Consider the following 13101-nt stretch of genomic DNA (forward strand, 5'->3'; position numbering starts at 1 on the left):
AGCCTTAAAGGGAACGTCCATTTATGCTTCAAAATCTACTTGTGTAGTTGTGTTATTGGTGTTGATTAATTGCGTTGTGCTCTACTATGTTGCCTTTTAAATTTTCACATGTCACCTCTATCATCTCACAATTAGAGCTGTTAAAACGGTTACTCGAGTCGAGTCCAGGTCTAGTCATTTCAGGTCTCGGGTCATGATCTGGTCGGATTGTGTTGGGTCATTTTATCACCAAGGTGCAGGTCGAGTTCAAGTCGAGTTCGGTCAGGTTGATTATTTGTCGGGTATTGTCGGGTTATTTTTCCATTTCGGTATAGGTCGGGTTCTGGTCTTCAGGTCGGATCTTTTCTAGTCGTGTACAATTTTAGGTTCGGGTCTTAACGAGTCGGGTTTGAGTCAGACTTGTAGGAGTTAATTTCGTGTCCGGGTTAAGTTCAAATCGGATAATTACTTGGTCGGTTAAAATTCAGGTCAGTTCACTATCGGACACGAGTTAAGACGGATCTGATAACTATTAGGTCTAGTTAAGTTTAAACCTTATCATATTAACTTTTATATATTTGGTTAAATTTGGTTTAACGCTTTTCACTTGTTCTAGATTAGATAATTATAAAAAATAATTAACTTGATTTAAGTTATTATTTAGTTAGGTCAATGACAAATCGGGTTGTCAACAAGTGGCATAAAGTCAGGTAACGGGTTTTCATGAGTTCGGTCAATTACAGGTTTCATTAGGTTATAACCGTTTTCGGGTTGACATTGGGTCGGGTGTTGAATCATTTTCGGGTCATTTTTCGGTCGGGTAAGTTGACTTAGTTCTGTTATCGGTTATATTTCGGTCGGGTGCCAGGTTCGGGTCCGGGTCATGCATTAACGGGTCGAAATCAGTCGTCGATTTTAACGGGGGTCGGATACGATCGGATTACGAGTTTCCTATTTTAACAACATTACGAGTCTCGGGTCGGGTCATGACCTTTAAAAGTACAGGTTGGTTTCTCGGATCGGGTCAGTTTTTGACAGCTCTAATCACAACTCACAAATCCATGACAAATAAAATATTGAGCTAGCTCGACTTATCTCATATTTTGGGACCACTCACTTTATTTTCTACTACGGAGAATATAATGTATGTGAAAATTTTCAGCCTTCAATCTTACTGGTGCCAGATTTTTGTTCTTCCAAAAAAATTATTAAGGAAATTCAAAGATACTGTAGACTTTTTTTCTGTGGACTAGGGACACTTCTAATGTTAAGAAAGCTTTGATTTCTTGGAGTAACATGTGTTTGCCCTGTGCTGGAGGTTGGAACATTAAGGATATGGAAGTTTGCAATAAAGCTGTTGTTTGTAAACTTCTTTTGGCTCTCACTCATAAAAGGACAAGTTATGGGTAAGGTGGTTGATTGCTGCTATATGAAGGGTAGATCCCTTACTGATTTTCAATGTCCTGCTACTATGTCATGGGCTTTAAGAAAGATCTTCAGTTGTGTGCAGATGGTGGATTTTGTGGGAGGTTGGGCTTCAGTAGAGAAGCATTCCTCGTTTTCTATCAAAAGTATGTATCGGAAACTTTGTGGTGTGCATATCAAGGTTCCTTGGAGAAGAGTTATTTGCAACAATCATACAACTTCTAAGAGTCAGTTTATCATGTGGCTTTCCCTCCGAAGAAGGTTACCTACCCTAGACCAGGGCCGCCTTAAATATTACAGAGGCCCTGTGCTAAATTTTAAAATTAGGCCCTAAAAATTAAAAATCAAGAAACTTAAAAAAAAAGTTACAAAAATTGCATCCCATTGGATTAGAACCTGGATTACGTGTACTAAAGACATACTCTAAACCATTATCACAAATAGAACTGGCAACCTTTTGTTACAGATTTTATTATATAACCATGGTTTAGAGGCCCTTTTAACTCATTTATATTTTTGGGCCCTATGCTATATCCCATCTTACACAGGCTTATATCCGGGCCTGCTCTAGATAGACTGGTTAAATGGAATATTGCTGCCTCTGATAGGTGTCTGTCTTGTAATGAAAGCACTAAATCTGTAGAATATCTATTTTTTGAGTGCTCTTTTTCCCCTCAGGTTTGGCAGAAGATCTTGAGCTTACTACAATTTCCTAGGCCTTATGGTGGCTTTACTACTGAGTTACAGTGCACTAGTAGAAAAAATCACATTTGCAGCGCGCGTAAAACAGGCTTTTTGCAGCGTTTTTACGCGCTGCAATTGTGATGGTTGCAAATACCATAAGATTTTTTGCAGCGATCGTACACGTTGCAAATAATAGGTTAATTACAGCGCGGGTTACCTGTATAGGTTGCAAATAGTTTATTAATTGCAGCGCAGATAGACCCCTCTAATCTGCAAATAAAAAGTAGTTGCAGCACCTTGTTGAGAAATACGCGCTGCAATTAGTTGTCATTTTGCAGCTTAGTGCTAGCACACGCGTTGTAAATAATGTTTTTTTTTTTAAAAAAAAAAAACCCTACAATAGCTCCGATCAGATGTAGATTTATATATTATCCTTGGACAATCCTGTTATTTTGACAAAAAATTATAATAAAAACATTATTAATAGGTTGCAAAAAATTTGCCATAGTTTCCCTTGTAATTTGCGAAACCCGGACAAAAACGGAATTTATAAAGATTTGTATAAAAGACATAACATACATATATGTTCCAACAACCACATATATGCTCCAAGTAGCATCCAACGTCATATACAACACATAACAAAAACATAAAACATAACATTACTAGATCACAACAAACTCATTCGCCGGCATCCATCAACATATCCTCAATACAACCCAAACTCCACCATGAATTTCTTCAGAAATGCCCAACTCTCACCTCATTTATTTCTAAGAGATCAATGTCATCAAGTTCCAAGCCAGCAGCCTTCACAGCAGCTGGGATTGCAACAGCTGGGCCAATTCCCATGATAGCAGGGTCAACTCCAACAGCAGCAAAAGTCCTGCACAGGGAAGTTTCAATTTTACAATCCAGAGTTCCAGACATTAGAGAATATCATCAAGAGCTCAAAATAGATTAAAAAAAGAAGAGAGATACACAATGCATCAGGATATAAAAGATTAATGATAGTGGCCAAAGCTTCCAACTCTTAAATGCGCCCACATCTCTACATCATATCTAACATGTTCCTATCAGTCCTAGAAAACAAGAGACACATATATGCATCAATTGCGATGTGCCATCACCACAAGTTACAACTTGCCAAACACAACAGAACCCCACCAAACCAAAAGGAGGAGAAAGCAAAAGGGTGGGGATAGAGGAGGAATAAAAAATCTTGAACCATATTTATACCTAAAGACACCAAGAACAGGCAGCCCTTTCTGCATGGCAACACTTCTCTTCATCAGCAGAACAGCTCCAACACCATCAGTCACCTGGCTAGAATTTCCTACAGCATAAAAGGGAAAGAAAAAAAATAACAAATGAAGTTGATCCACTAGGACGAGAATTAGAATTCATTACTGAAACGTCCTGTACCAGCAGTAGTTGTCCCACTCTTCTTGAAAACAGGCTTCAACTTGGCAGTTTGAAGTGTTGGTTAACACCAAAAGGCCATTTGGTTGGATGTTTGCAAGCCCATCAAGACGAAGATTGGCTCCTTGGAAGCCATTGTAGATAAACTGGGTTTCATCTTCAGCAAAGACAACTACAGAAAGAAAGATTAAAAGGACTGACTGAAGCAAACGAGCTTCAGCCATGAAACACAGAAAGATAGAAAGGTGGTTCAGAGATTATTTCGTTAAGAATGGAGTAAAAATAACTGAATCAGAAAAGATTTTTTTTATTTTTCCCTATAAAAGCATCACCACAATCTTTTTAGCAACCATAATGATAAATGAACTTTATGCATTAGAATACGGCAATACGCCTTTTCCAATAAATACTACCCATTTTTATTTTATTTTTGGAATTTTCAGTGTGAAACTCAGGCATAAGACATGCTTGAATAAGTCATGGTGGGTTGGGATTTGGAATGAAAATTTTAAAAGCATCTCAAAAAAAAAAAATAGAATTCTTATACTTAGATGATAGTCCAGGCGCCAGCGTAATCAAACTACTCCATCACCAAATATTAAGAAAAGGATAGCAAATCTTTTTTGTACAGTTATAATTACTATATTAATTACGGAGTATTAATCAGTTGAATTAATTGCAGCCCTTGGTCCCTCCTCTTTTTTTTTGACAGATATATTCTGCAAAATAGAGATATTAAAAAGTAAAGTCAATACTGTTTGGGTTTTGATTCATCTTTAACTATGCTTTTATAAAGCTATAGCTTTTGAATTTATAATAATAATAATAAGAATTAGTACAAAGACTCATAATTGGGAATAAAAGTCAAAATGGTGGATAAAATAAGATGGAGAGAGTACATGACATGTATTTTTAATAAATTTGATAGGGGTCCTTCTCCACGAGTTTGGACAAATAGTATTACTACTCACACACAATTATTTTATATATATAAAGATGAATCTCCTTCGGCCCTTACATCATTAAAATATTATCTCGTATACTATAAATGGATGTCCTCCTTTGTTTGTCCCATACTTTATTTGGTTTGTGGTTCTCACATTATCTCTACTCATACACAATTATTTGATATAGATAAAAGATGAATCTACCTACACACTTGCTTTTGAGTTTACCCAACTCTTAGAAGGTGAGTAAAAGCATTTGGGGTAATATTGTAGGGACAGAGGGACTATATCATAAGATAGGTTTGTTGAAGTAATTTTTTCTTTCTGCTAGTCTCCTTTTAGCTAAATGGGTTGCTTAAACAATCCAGGAAAATTGAACTCCAGAAAAGTGCAACCATTACTCAAGAAAGCTCAAGTCGAGCCACAAAGAAGTATTTTCTCTATTCAGTCTATAGGTTGCAAATTCAAATCACAGAAGGTAAAGTTTGACATCATGTGAATTTAGCTATATAGATTAGTCTAGGGAAAATAACTCCAATCAAACAAGAGTATCACTTGAACTTACTTAAAACTATTTGAGATTTTTACATGGCTACTGAAGAACCATGTTAAAGTGTTCAGTGTTCAGACATATTTGACCTTAATGTTTACCAAACCATCAGAATCCTGAATCATTGTTCTTCCAAAATTTCCTTTGGGTCTTTGCATCAGGTTAGTCCTTAGTTACTAAATACTTTCATTTTCATTCATATCATCCAATTGTAATCTTTCAAATGTAACGATCCTATCAAAACAAAGGACGAAAACTTACTGACCTAAAGAACAAAGCTCCACTTAACTCACATCACTGGTCGAAAAATATTACCTGAAAGACAGGGAATCAGGAAAACCAAGGAAAATACCCTTCTTAAGAGGGCAGTCTTTCATTTGTCATTCTTATCATCCAATTGTAGTTATTCAAAGGTAACTATCCAGTCAAAAGAAGAAAAAAAACTTACTGAATCTGAAGAACAAAGCTTCCCTTAACTCACAGCACTAGTGAAATATTACCTGAAAGACAGGGAATCAGGAAAATGTATATCTGAGAATTAAAATAAAACTACTCCTATCAACAACATAGGACCCAAGTTCCATTTTAACTATTATCAATTCAATTCAATTGAAGCTATTATCAATTCAACATTGTTCGATTCAAACTATTATCAATTCAATTTAATTTAAAGTTAGAAAATTAAATAAAATTCAGAACATAATTAAATTAGCCCAAATTAAATATAGAAATGGGAAATTTGAGTAAACAAACCTAAGCAACTTCAAATGCTTCCTGCTTCAATTTCGAATCGATGTTGAACCTTGAGGGATTCACTGGGTACCGCAAATTCAAGGAGCAGAGAGGAAGAATACCGGCGGCGCGGTGTTGAGAAGGAACCAGAGAGAAGGAACACTGGCGAATTCAAGGAGCAAAGAGGAAGAATACCGGCGAATTCAAGGAGCAGAGAGGAAGAATACCGGCGAATTCAATTATCAGCAAGGAGCTTCCAAGGAACGTTACAGGTGGCCGGAAAATGATGAATACAGGCGAGGGAGCGTTACAGTGGCCAGCAAAAGAGAAAATCAACGATGAAGAGGAAGATCAACGGTGGCCGGAAAAGATGAATACCAGCGGTGAATGCGAAGGACCGAGAAAATCAACGAAGGAGGAAGATGAATGCGAAGGACAGAGAAAATTTTGAGATTTAGATTTAGGGTTCCGTTTGTTTTCTAGAGAACGAAGCTTGGCTGGGTTGAGAAGAGAGATTGCGATTCTAATTGCAGCAAACTCGAGACATGGAGACTGCGTATATTATGAGTTGCAGCATTCAATAAGGCCACAAGCTGCGATTAATGAGCTTAATTACAACTTGTACATCCTCCCCGCGCTGCGAAATCCTCTTTCAAAAAAAAATTAGCTTTTTCGCAGTGCTTGGTCAATGAAGTTGCTGCGAATAGTTCATTAAGATGTTGACCCGCGTTGACCAAACCCTTGTTGCAACTCGTATGACTTGCGTGATTTGCAATTGATGGGTTGCAAATGACGATTTCTCTACTAGTGGTGGATGATTAAAAGTAGCAAACGAAGTGGAGAGAGGCACCAGCTGTTGCTGATGTTCTTTTCTTAATGTATTTATTCGGTTTGGTTGAATAGGAATGATAACATTTTTAATCAGCATTGTAAAACTCCTACTGATCTCTTTCGAGAGATTCAGATGAGAGTTGCTGCTAGAGCTAGTGATAAACTTAGGTCTTTCTTACTTGATTTGAGCACATAGCTGTTTGGGGGTGTTCCTTGTTAGCTTAGGGGCTGAGGTCTGCTGACCCTGTTTGTAAAGGCTGTCGTGCCTTCATTTCTCATTTTGGTAATAAAATCTCCTTTTAGTTGCAAATTTAGTTTTTCATGTAACGCAAATATATACCAGAGTACAAAATAAGAAGCTTGTTAGACGATCGGGCATAGCGGCATAGATGTACTTTACTAAGTTTTGTAAAAGAGTGGAAATAAAAATAACTTTACTTTATTACTGATACAACATAAATGCGGAGTCAATAAGTTGTTTAGGGGATATAGTCAAAATGATATGAAATTAAAATTTACCTTTCAACAAAAATATACGGAGTTATCGATTGTCACTTGTTTTCAAAGTTGTTTAAATTCATATCCAATAACAGGATCAATATAAGACTTAAGAAATGGAGAGCGTTTCGCTTGAGAAAGAACTTCGGTTCAAGAAGCCGATTTGATCCGCCGATCAAATTAAAAAGTTAAACGACGGAGAGAAACAATCAAAATGAGGGGGAAGAAGAAGCAGTATCAATGCATTCAATGGAAATGGATGTTCGTCCACAGGAGTTGGGTGCGATGGAGAAAGACAGACCTCCGGCTATATCATGTTGGGCCCCGATCACCCACCTTGTCGTTTGTCACTTGTTTTCAAAGTTGTTTAAATTCATATCCAATAACAGGATCAATATAAGACTTAAGAAATGGAGAGCGTTTCGCGTGAGAAAGAACTTTCGGTTCAAGAAGCCGATTTGATCCGCCGAATAAATTAAAAAGTTAAACGACGGAGAGAAACAATCAAAATGAGGGGGAAGAAGAGGCAGTATCAACGGATTCAATGGGAATGGATGTTCGTCCACTGGAGTTGGGTGCGATGGAGAAAGACAGACCTCCGGCTATATCATGTTGGGCCCCGATCACCCACCTTGTCGGGCCGTACATCGCCACGACTCCACATTAGTATGATATTGTCCGCTTTGGGCCAACCCCGCACGGATTTGTTTTTGGGCTCCTTCCCAAAAGGCCTCATACTAATAGGAGAATGTGAACACTTAAATGCTAGGAAAATTTTGCCTCCACTTCCGATGTGGGACTTGGGTTGATATCCCAACAATTCTCCCCTCAAACCAAGGACCACTAACCCGTGGCCTCCCCTCAAACGAAATCATCTTGCACCGCCATTTATCCAATGGGACACGCTGCCTAACCACCACATTTGTTAGGAAGACTTTCGACACATGATCTTCAATCACGAGGGCAGACATAAGGGTATTCTCCTCACACCGCAAGTGCAGCCTGCTACATTGGATATTACTCCCGAACATTGGGCTCTGATACCCGTAATTGGGCCCCGATCACCCACCTTGTCGGGCCGCACACCGCCACGACTCCACATTAGTATGATATTGTCCTCTTTGGGCCAACCCCGCACGGATTTGTTTTTGGGCTCCTTCCCAAAATGCCTCATACTAATAGGAGAATGTGAACACTTAAATGCTAGGAAATTTTTGCCTCCTCTTCCGATGTGGGACTTGGGTTGATATCCCAACATATCATATAGCAATATGGCAAGGCGACGATTCCATCATGGACGGGGTCAACCCGGCGGCTTCTATGAGGAACGCATCGGGAAGCAGGGGTAGAGGATGCAATAGACGGAGGGGAGGACTGCTCAGATGATGATACAACTATCGAAGGAGAGTCAGATGATGAAAGTTGTCCTGTCATCCTGAATCGAAAGAGGAGAAGCAAAGATTAAGAAGACCATGGAAGTACTCCTTAATCATTAAACTTTTTGATAAGAAATTAAGTTATGCGGTGCTGATTCGAAGGTTAAGACTAATGTGGAGTCCCAAAGGTTTACCCTCACAGATGTACTTCTATGTTGTCCGTTTTACGTCCATGGAGGACTATGATTTTTTCAAGACACAAGGGCCATGGATGATCGGAGATAGCTACCTAGTGATGCGAAAATGGGTTCCCAACTTCGTTCCGGATGAAGAGCCCACTCGAATGCTAACTGCGTGGGTACAAATTCCAAATCTTCCAATCGAATATTTCGATAAGAATTTCCTACATCACATAGGGGAAAAAATCGGGAAAGTAGTCCGCATCAACAAGATCATTGATTCTATGGATCGACAGAAATACATTAAACTTTGTATTGAGGTTGATATCTCAAAACCTGTATTATAAAAGTTCAGATTGAATAGTCGAGTGTGGAAGGTTCAATACAAGGGCCTTCGACATAATTGCTTCAAATGTGGCCTTCTAGGTCATAAAGAAGAGGAATGTCCCAAATTCAAAGGGAGCATAAGAGGAAGCGATGTAGTAACTGTGACCACTAGTGAACACCCACACCAAGCTGGCCATAAGACGGCTAACAATAGAACTGAGGAGCGGGATCAGTTTGGATCGTGGATGTTGGTCCAACGAGCTCAAAGGAAGGGACAACTGAAACCTAAGGGAGGAGCTACAAAACAGATGGAAGCAAATGTGCGTGACCAACGTGGACCTGAGAAACAAGCAACGAACCAAGGATCGAACCCAAAGATACCGGAGACTGGGAGTTCGCATTCGACACGGGTCAACAATGACTCTAACGGGTCAAGGTTTGCAATTTTAGGGCAAGATAAGGAAACGGAAAAAACAAAGGGCCAAGATATGGAAATCGAAAATTCAGAACAACCGGATAGCAATATGGTAAGAAGTAATACTGCAGTTCCAAATCTGAACCGAGAAGGACAAAATATGTCAAGTCCCCAATTGGAAAGTGTTAATTTAGGAGATGATCGCATGATCTTGGAGAATAATATAATTGGCATCAATCAAAGTGATTTGGAGAAAGATCTTACGGAATCAATCAATTCCACAATGGATTTGGCAGCTGCTAAGGAATCTTCCCTCAAAGGAAGGAGATATTTTAATAACTGGAAAGAAGATATGATAGCCAATGATATTGGGAATGGGTTCAAAGAAAATACCGTGTTGCCTTGAATAATAATAATGTGCAACTTACTAGAGATATTATAGAAAGAGTGGTCAATTTAGTTTCGAATATCTCAAATTCAAGTGGGAAGGAAAATTGCATTGATACGGGGTGTAGACACCTACTTTTGTCCCCATTCCCGAAAGGGAAAGGTTCGATGATGAAAGCGTAAATCTCCACTTGACAACGCATCTCCCATAAAATAACGAATCTGAATTTCCCTTTTTATTTCACCCGAAACCTGCTATTTATAGAAACTGCTATTTATGGAAACCCGCTAAAAATAGTAACTGCCGTAAAGGGTAGCTTCTAAAAGTGGCTAGTCATAAAAGATAGAAACCTGTCAGAATTAGGTGTTGCACTCCAACATAAATCCTAAATGAGATAGAAAACTGCAAGAATCCTATTCCTAATATGATTCGGAAATAAGAGTTACGTATTAATTAAAATCCTAACGAGCCTAGAGTTCGTAACGGGCCCAGACGCATTCCGTCATGAAATTGATACGCACTAAAAGACTCGATTAAGTCTCAAACACTCCGGATTCTAGGAATCCGAATCTGACAAAGAAACGGCCCAAACAGCAATTTCAACGCCCAACCCTGGGCGCTGAAATTGCCTGGATCCTATTTTCAACGCCCAGAGCTGGGCGCCGAAATCTTTGACGCCCAGTCCTGGGCGCTGAAAATACCTGGGACGTGTTTTTTCCTAATTCTTTGTGGATTAGAACTCTGCAATTCTATCTTTCCACGAACTCTTCCCTATAAATACAGCCCCAAATTCGACGTGAAAAGAACACAACACACAATTATTATTCTGAATATTGACTCCAACCCTTAGCCTAAGCCTCTCGCTGCGAAATTGTTCACGCGTTCTGTCGCAATCGATCCATAAATCGAACAGAACGTATCCTGTCCCATAATTGAGATTCGTTAAATAAAAAGGAGAAATAGCAAAGTCAAAGTGGTTTGTTTTCTGAGAACCGTGACGCACCTCTCAAGGGTGCGTCGTAATGTGTCCTTTTTCGATGATTTAATTGCTTTCCTCGCCCTTTTTATGAACTGTTAAACTAACTAAATCTGATTGTTCTATCACGCCTAAAAAATATAATATTTTTGGGAAATTGGATTATCATGCTAGGTCCCTTAATACTATATAAATCAGATAATCACGATCGATCTAGTATTATATGTTGCATATTGCTAAAATCAACTCAGGTTAGTTTAATAGTTAACGCATGTCCCTTCAATTATTTATGCTGAGCTAGTAAGGATATCCTGCCTCTGGAGTTATCGACGAGCGAAGTACTCCTCTCGGTAGTTACAGTCCCCCGAACCCTCAATCTCTACCTTGTGGGTGTATGTTGAGAGATCCCCACACCAGGGATCACAAGGGAACCTACGGCCGTCGTGGTCAAACATAATTGCACTCCCTTTATGTCACGATAACCGGGTTTTGTCAGTTTTTCTCATTGTCGTTAAAAACTGAATGGCGACTCCTATATTACTAGTCAATTGGGTGTAAACTCACAGGAAATCCAATTACACTTGATTGAATAAAAAGAATCGTCACACCCACGAGGGACGAGGTCACGCATTAGCCTCGTGCTTTTTCGACCCCCTCACAGTGGCGACTCAACTGGGGGTAGTGAAGGAAATACTCGTGCTTGTAGGTAATCAAAATAGCCGAAGGGTGAAACGATCCTACCCCGCGTTTATTTCCCCATCAAGTTGGGACGACCTGAAAATCAGCATATTAATGTGAACGGGCAGAACAGCATAACGAATCTCGGCTCCCTCGGGAGTTGGGACTAAGGATACCTTTTTTCGCCAATAGGGGGGTGCATACGCCGCGCCTGTTGCCCACTCGGTACTTGTGCAGGTAGTACACCTATCCCGAACCCAATCGCTCGCTCATTAGGTCCCTCTCGCCTGCATGCCCCCTTGGCTTGCACTTGCGGGTAGGCCTCTTGGGCGAAATTCGTCTGTTGAAGACACTACCTCGACCGGGGCATGTGTTGGATCTACGATAGAAGCGGTACCAAGCCAGGCGCAAATACTACCCATAGAAGCCTATCATAAACTACGTGACATATTTAATTTTCATATCCATGTTTATAATGTAGTTATGTGTAGCGAACTATGTGACTATGTTATGATTGTGCGTACGAATAATTCTAGACAAACAATGTTAGAAAACCAACGACCTTAAAAAAAATTACCCAAACATTCATAAACCAATTGGCCAAAGAGTTATACCAAAATACGTGTTCCACAAACCCGAACGATCGCCACAAAAATAAGCGACGCTCGGGATGGCCTGTAACGAATCCCACAAACGCTGCACAACGCGTAAAGGACGTTATAAGGCAAGCACGCAAAATTAAAGTCGCAAAAACAAAGTATACGCAAACAGAAAACGAGAACCAGCCAGGGACGCATTTTCAACGCCCCTGGCTGGGCGCCGAAATTTCTCACGCCCACTGCTGGGCGCTGAAGTTGTTGCCTGGCCTTTTGGTCAGGCACAGCAGCCTCGGTGCCCGCGAATGAAAAAATATACGTAGCAAAAAAAACTTTTCGAATTTTTTTTTGCTGCGAGGGCGTATGAAAAGGCACTTGATTCTAAAAGCGATTTATAAAAAATTAAATAAATCTTTGTGTCGTTGTTAGGCCTCCTACGACGACGATGTTCGGCACCCAAAAACCGAACATGCCAATCAAAATAACTTTGAATGTTACATGGGCAAAGTATTCAAAAAAATGATGTTCGAATAAAGTTTTCAAAAAATAATGTTCAAATAAAAAATAAAAAAATCCGAGTCTAGACTAGGCTATGCCAAAGTACAATCCAAATCCTAAGTCTTAGTTGTCTTATCCATAGACTCGGTCCCAATGCTTGGTGTCGTTCTGCAAGTTAAAAGGTTAAACCATGTTGAGTCTCCCTTCCTAACATTTAAATCAATAAAGCACCCATATGTAATTGTCATCCCTTACTAAGAATTTACGGCCTCAATACTCTCTCTCACCAATAAAAAGAATATATTATAGTATTTGCAAAATGGAAACAGTCACATTCTGGAAATCATTCCCCTATAGTCGCACAACCCCCAAAGTGAACCTAAGGTGTTAATACCATTGGCAAAGAAAAAATTAATGGCCCCAAGGCTTATAATCACATTGGGTCACGATTATCATAGTCCTCTCGAGTCACTCGCTCCTTGAAATACTACTAAGTACGGACTAAAAGATTTTCCATGAATGCAACATGACCAACCATGAAAATACCCAAATCGGCATACCATAAGGCTACCATTGGGGTAAAGCAATACACACTAAGAG

The 13101-nt window shown here is 39.5% G+C and overlaps 1 protein-coding gene across 8 annotated transcripts; it reads right to left on the minus strand.

Annotated features, from left to right (window-relative positions):
• Positions 1-2625: 2625 nt before the first annotated feature.
• LOC110784713 (3-ketoacyl-CoA thiolase 2, peroxisomal-like) lies at positions 2626-6601 on the minus strand. Of its 8 annotated transcripts, none has more exons than XR_008924396.1 (6): positions 5761-6601; positions 5456-5507; positions 5273-5322; positions 3514-4229; positions 3328-3424; positions 2626-2974 (listed from the first exon to the last, which is right to left on the minus strand). XR_008924396.1 is itself a non-coding variant. In XM_056833497.1 (6 exons), the coding sequence occupies exons 4-6, from the start codon at positions 3732-3734 to the stop codon at positions 2830-2832; spliced, it is 453 nt and encodes a 150-aa protein (XP_056689475.1). In that variant the 5' UTR covers positions 3735-4229; positions 5273-5322; positions 5456-5507; positions 5761-6356; the 3' UTR covers positions 2626-2829. The 8 variants fall into 8 exon arrangements, 3 of the variants coding, with proteins under 3 accessions (XP_056689475.1, XP_056689476.1, XP_056689477.1); XR_008924398.1 differs by having other exon boundaries at positions 3514-3682; positions 5761-6441; XR_008924397.1 differs by having other exon boundaries at positions 3514-3724; positions 5761-6429.
• Between the last annotated feature and the right edge of the window lie 6500 nt (positions 6602-13101).

Source organism: Spinacia oleracea, chromosome 6, assembly GCF_020520425.1.
Source record: "Spinacia oleracea cultivar Varoflay chromosome 6, BTI_SOV_V1, whole genome shotgun sequence".
Lineage (NCBI taxonomy): Eukaryota > Viridiplantae > Streptophyta > Magnoliopsida > Caryophyllales > Amaranthaceae > Spinacia > Spinacia oleracea.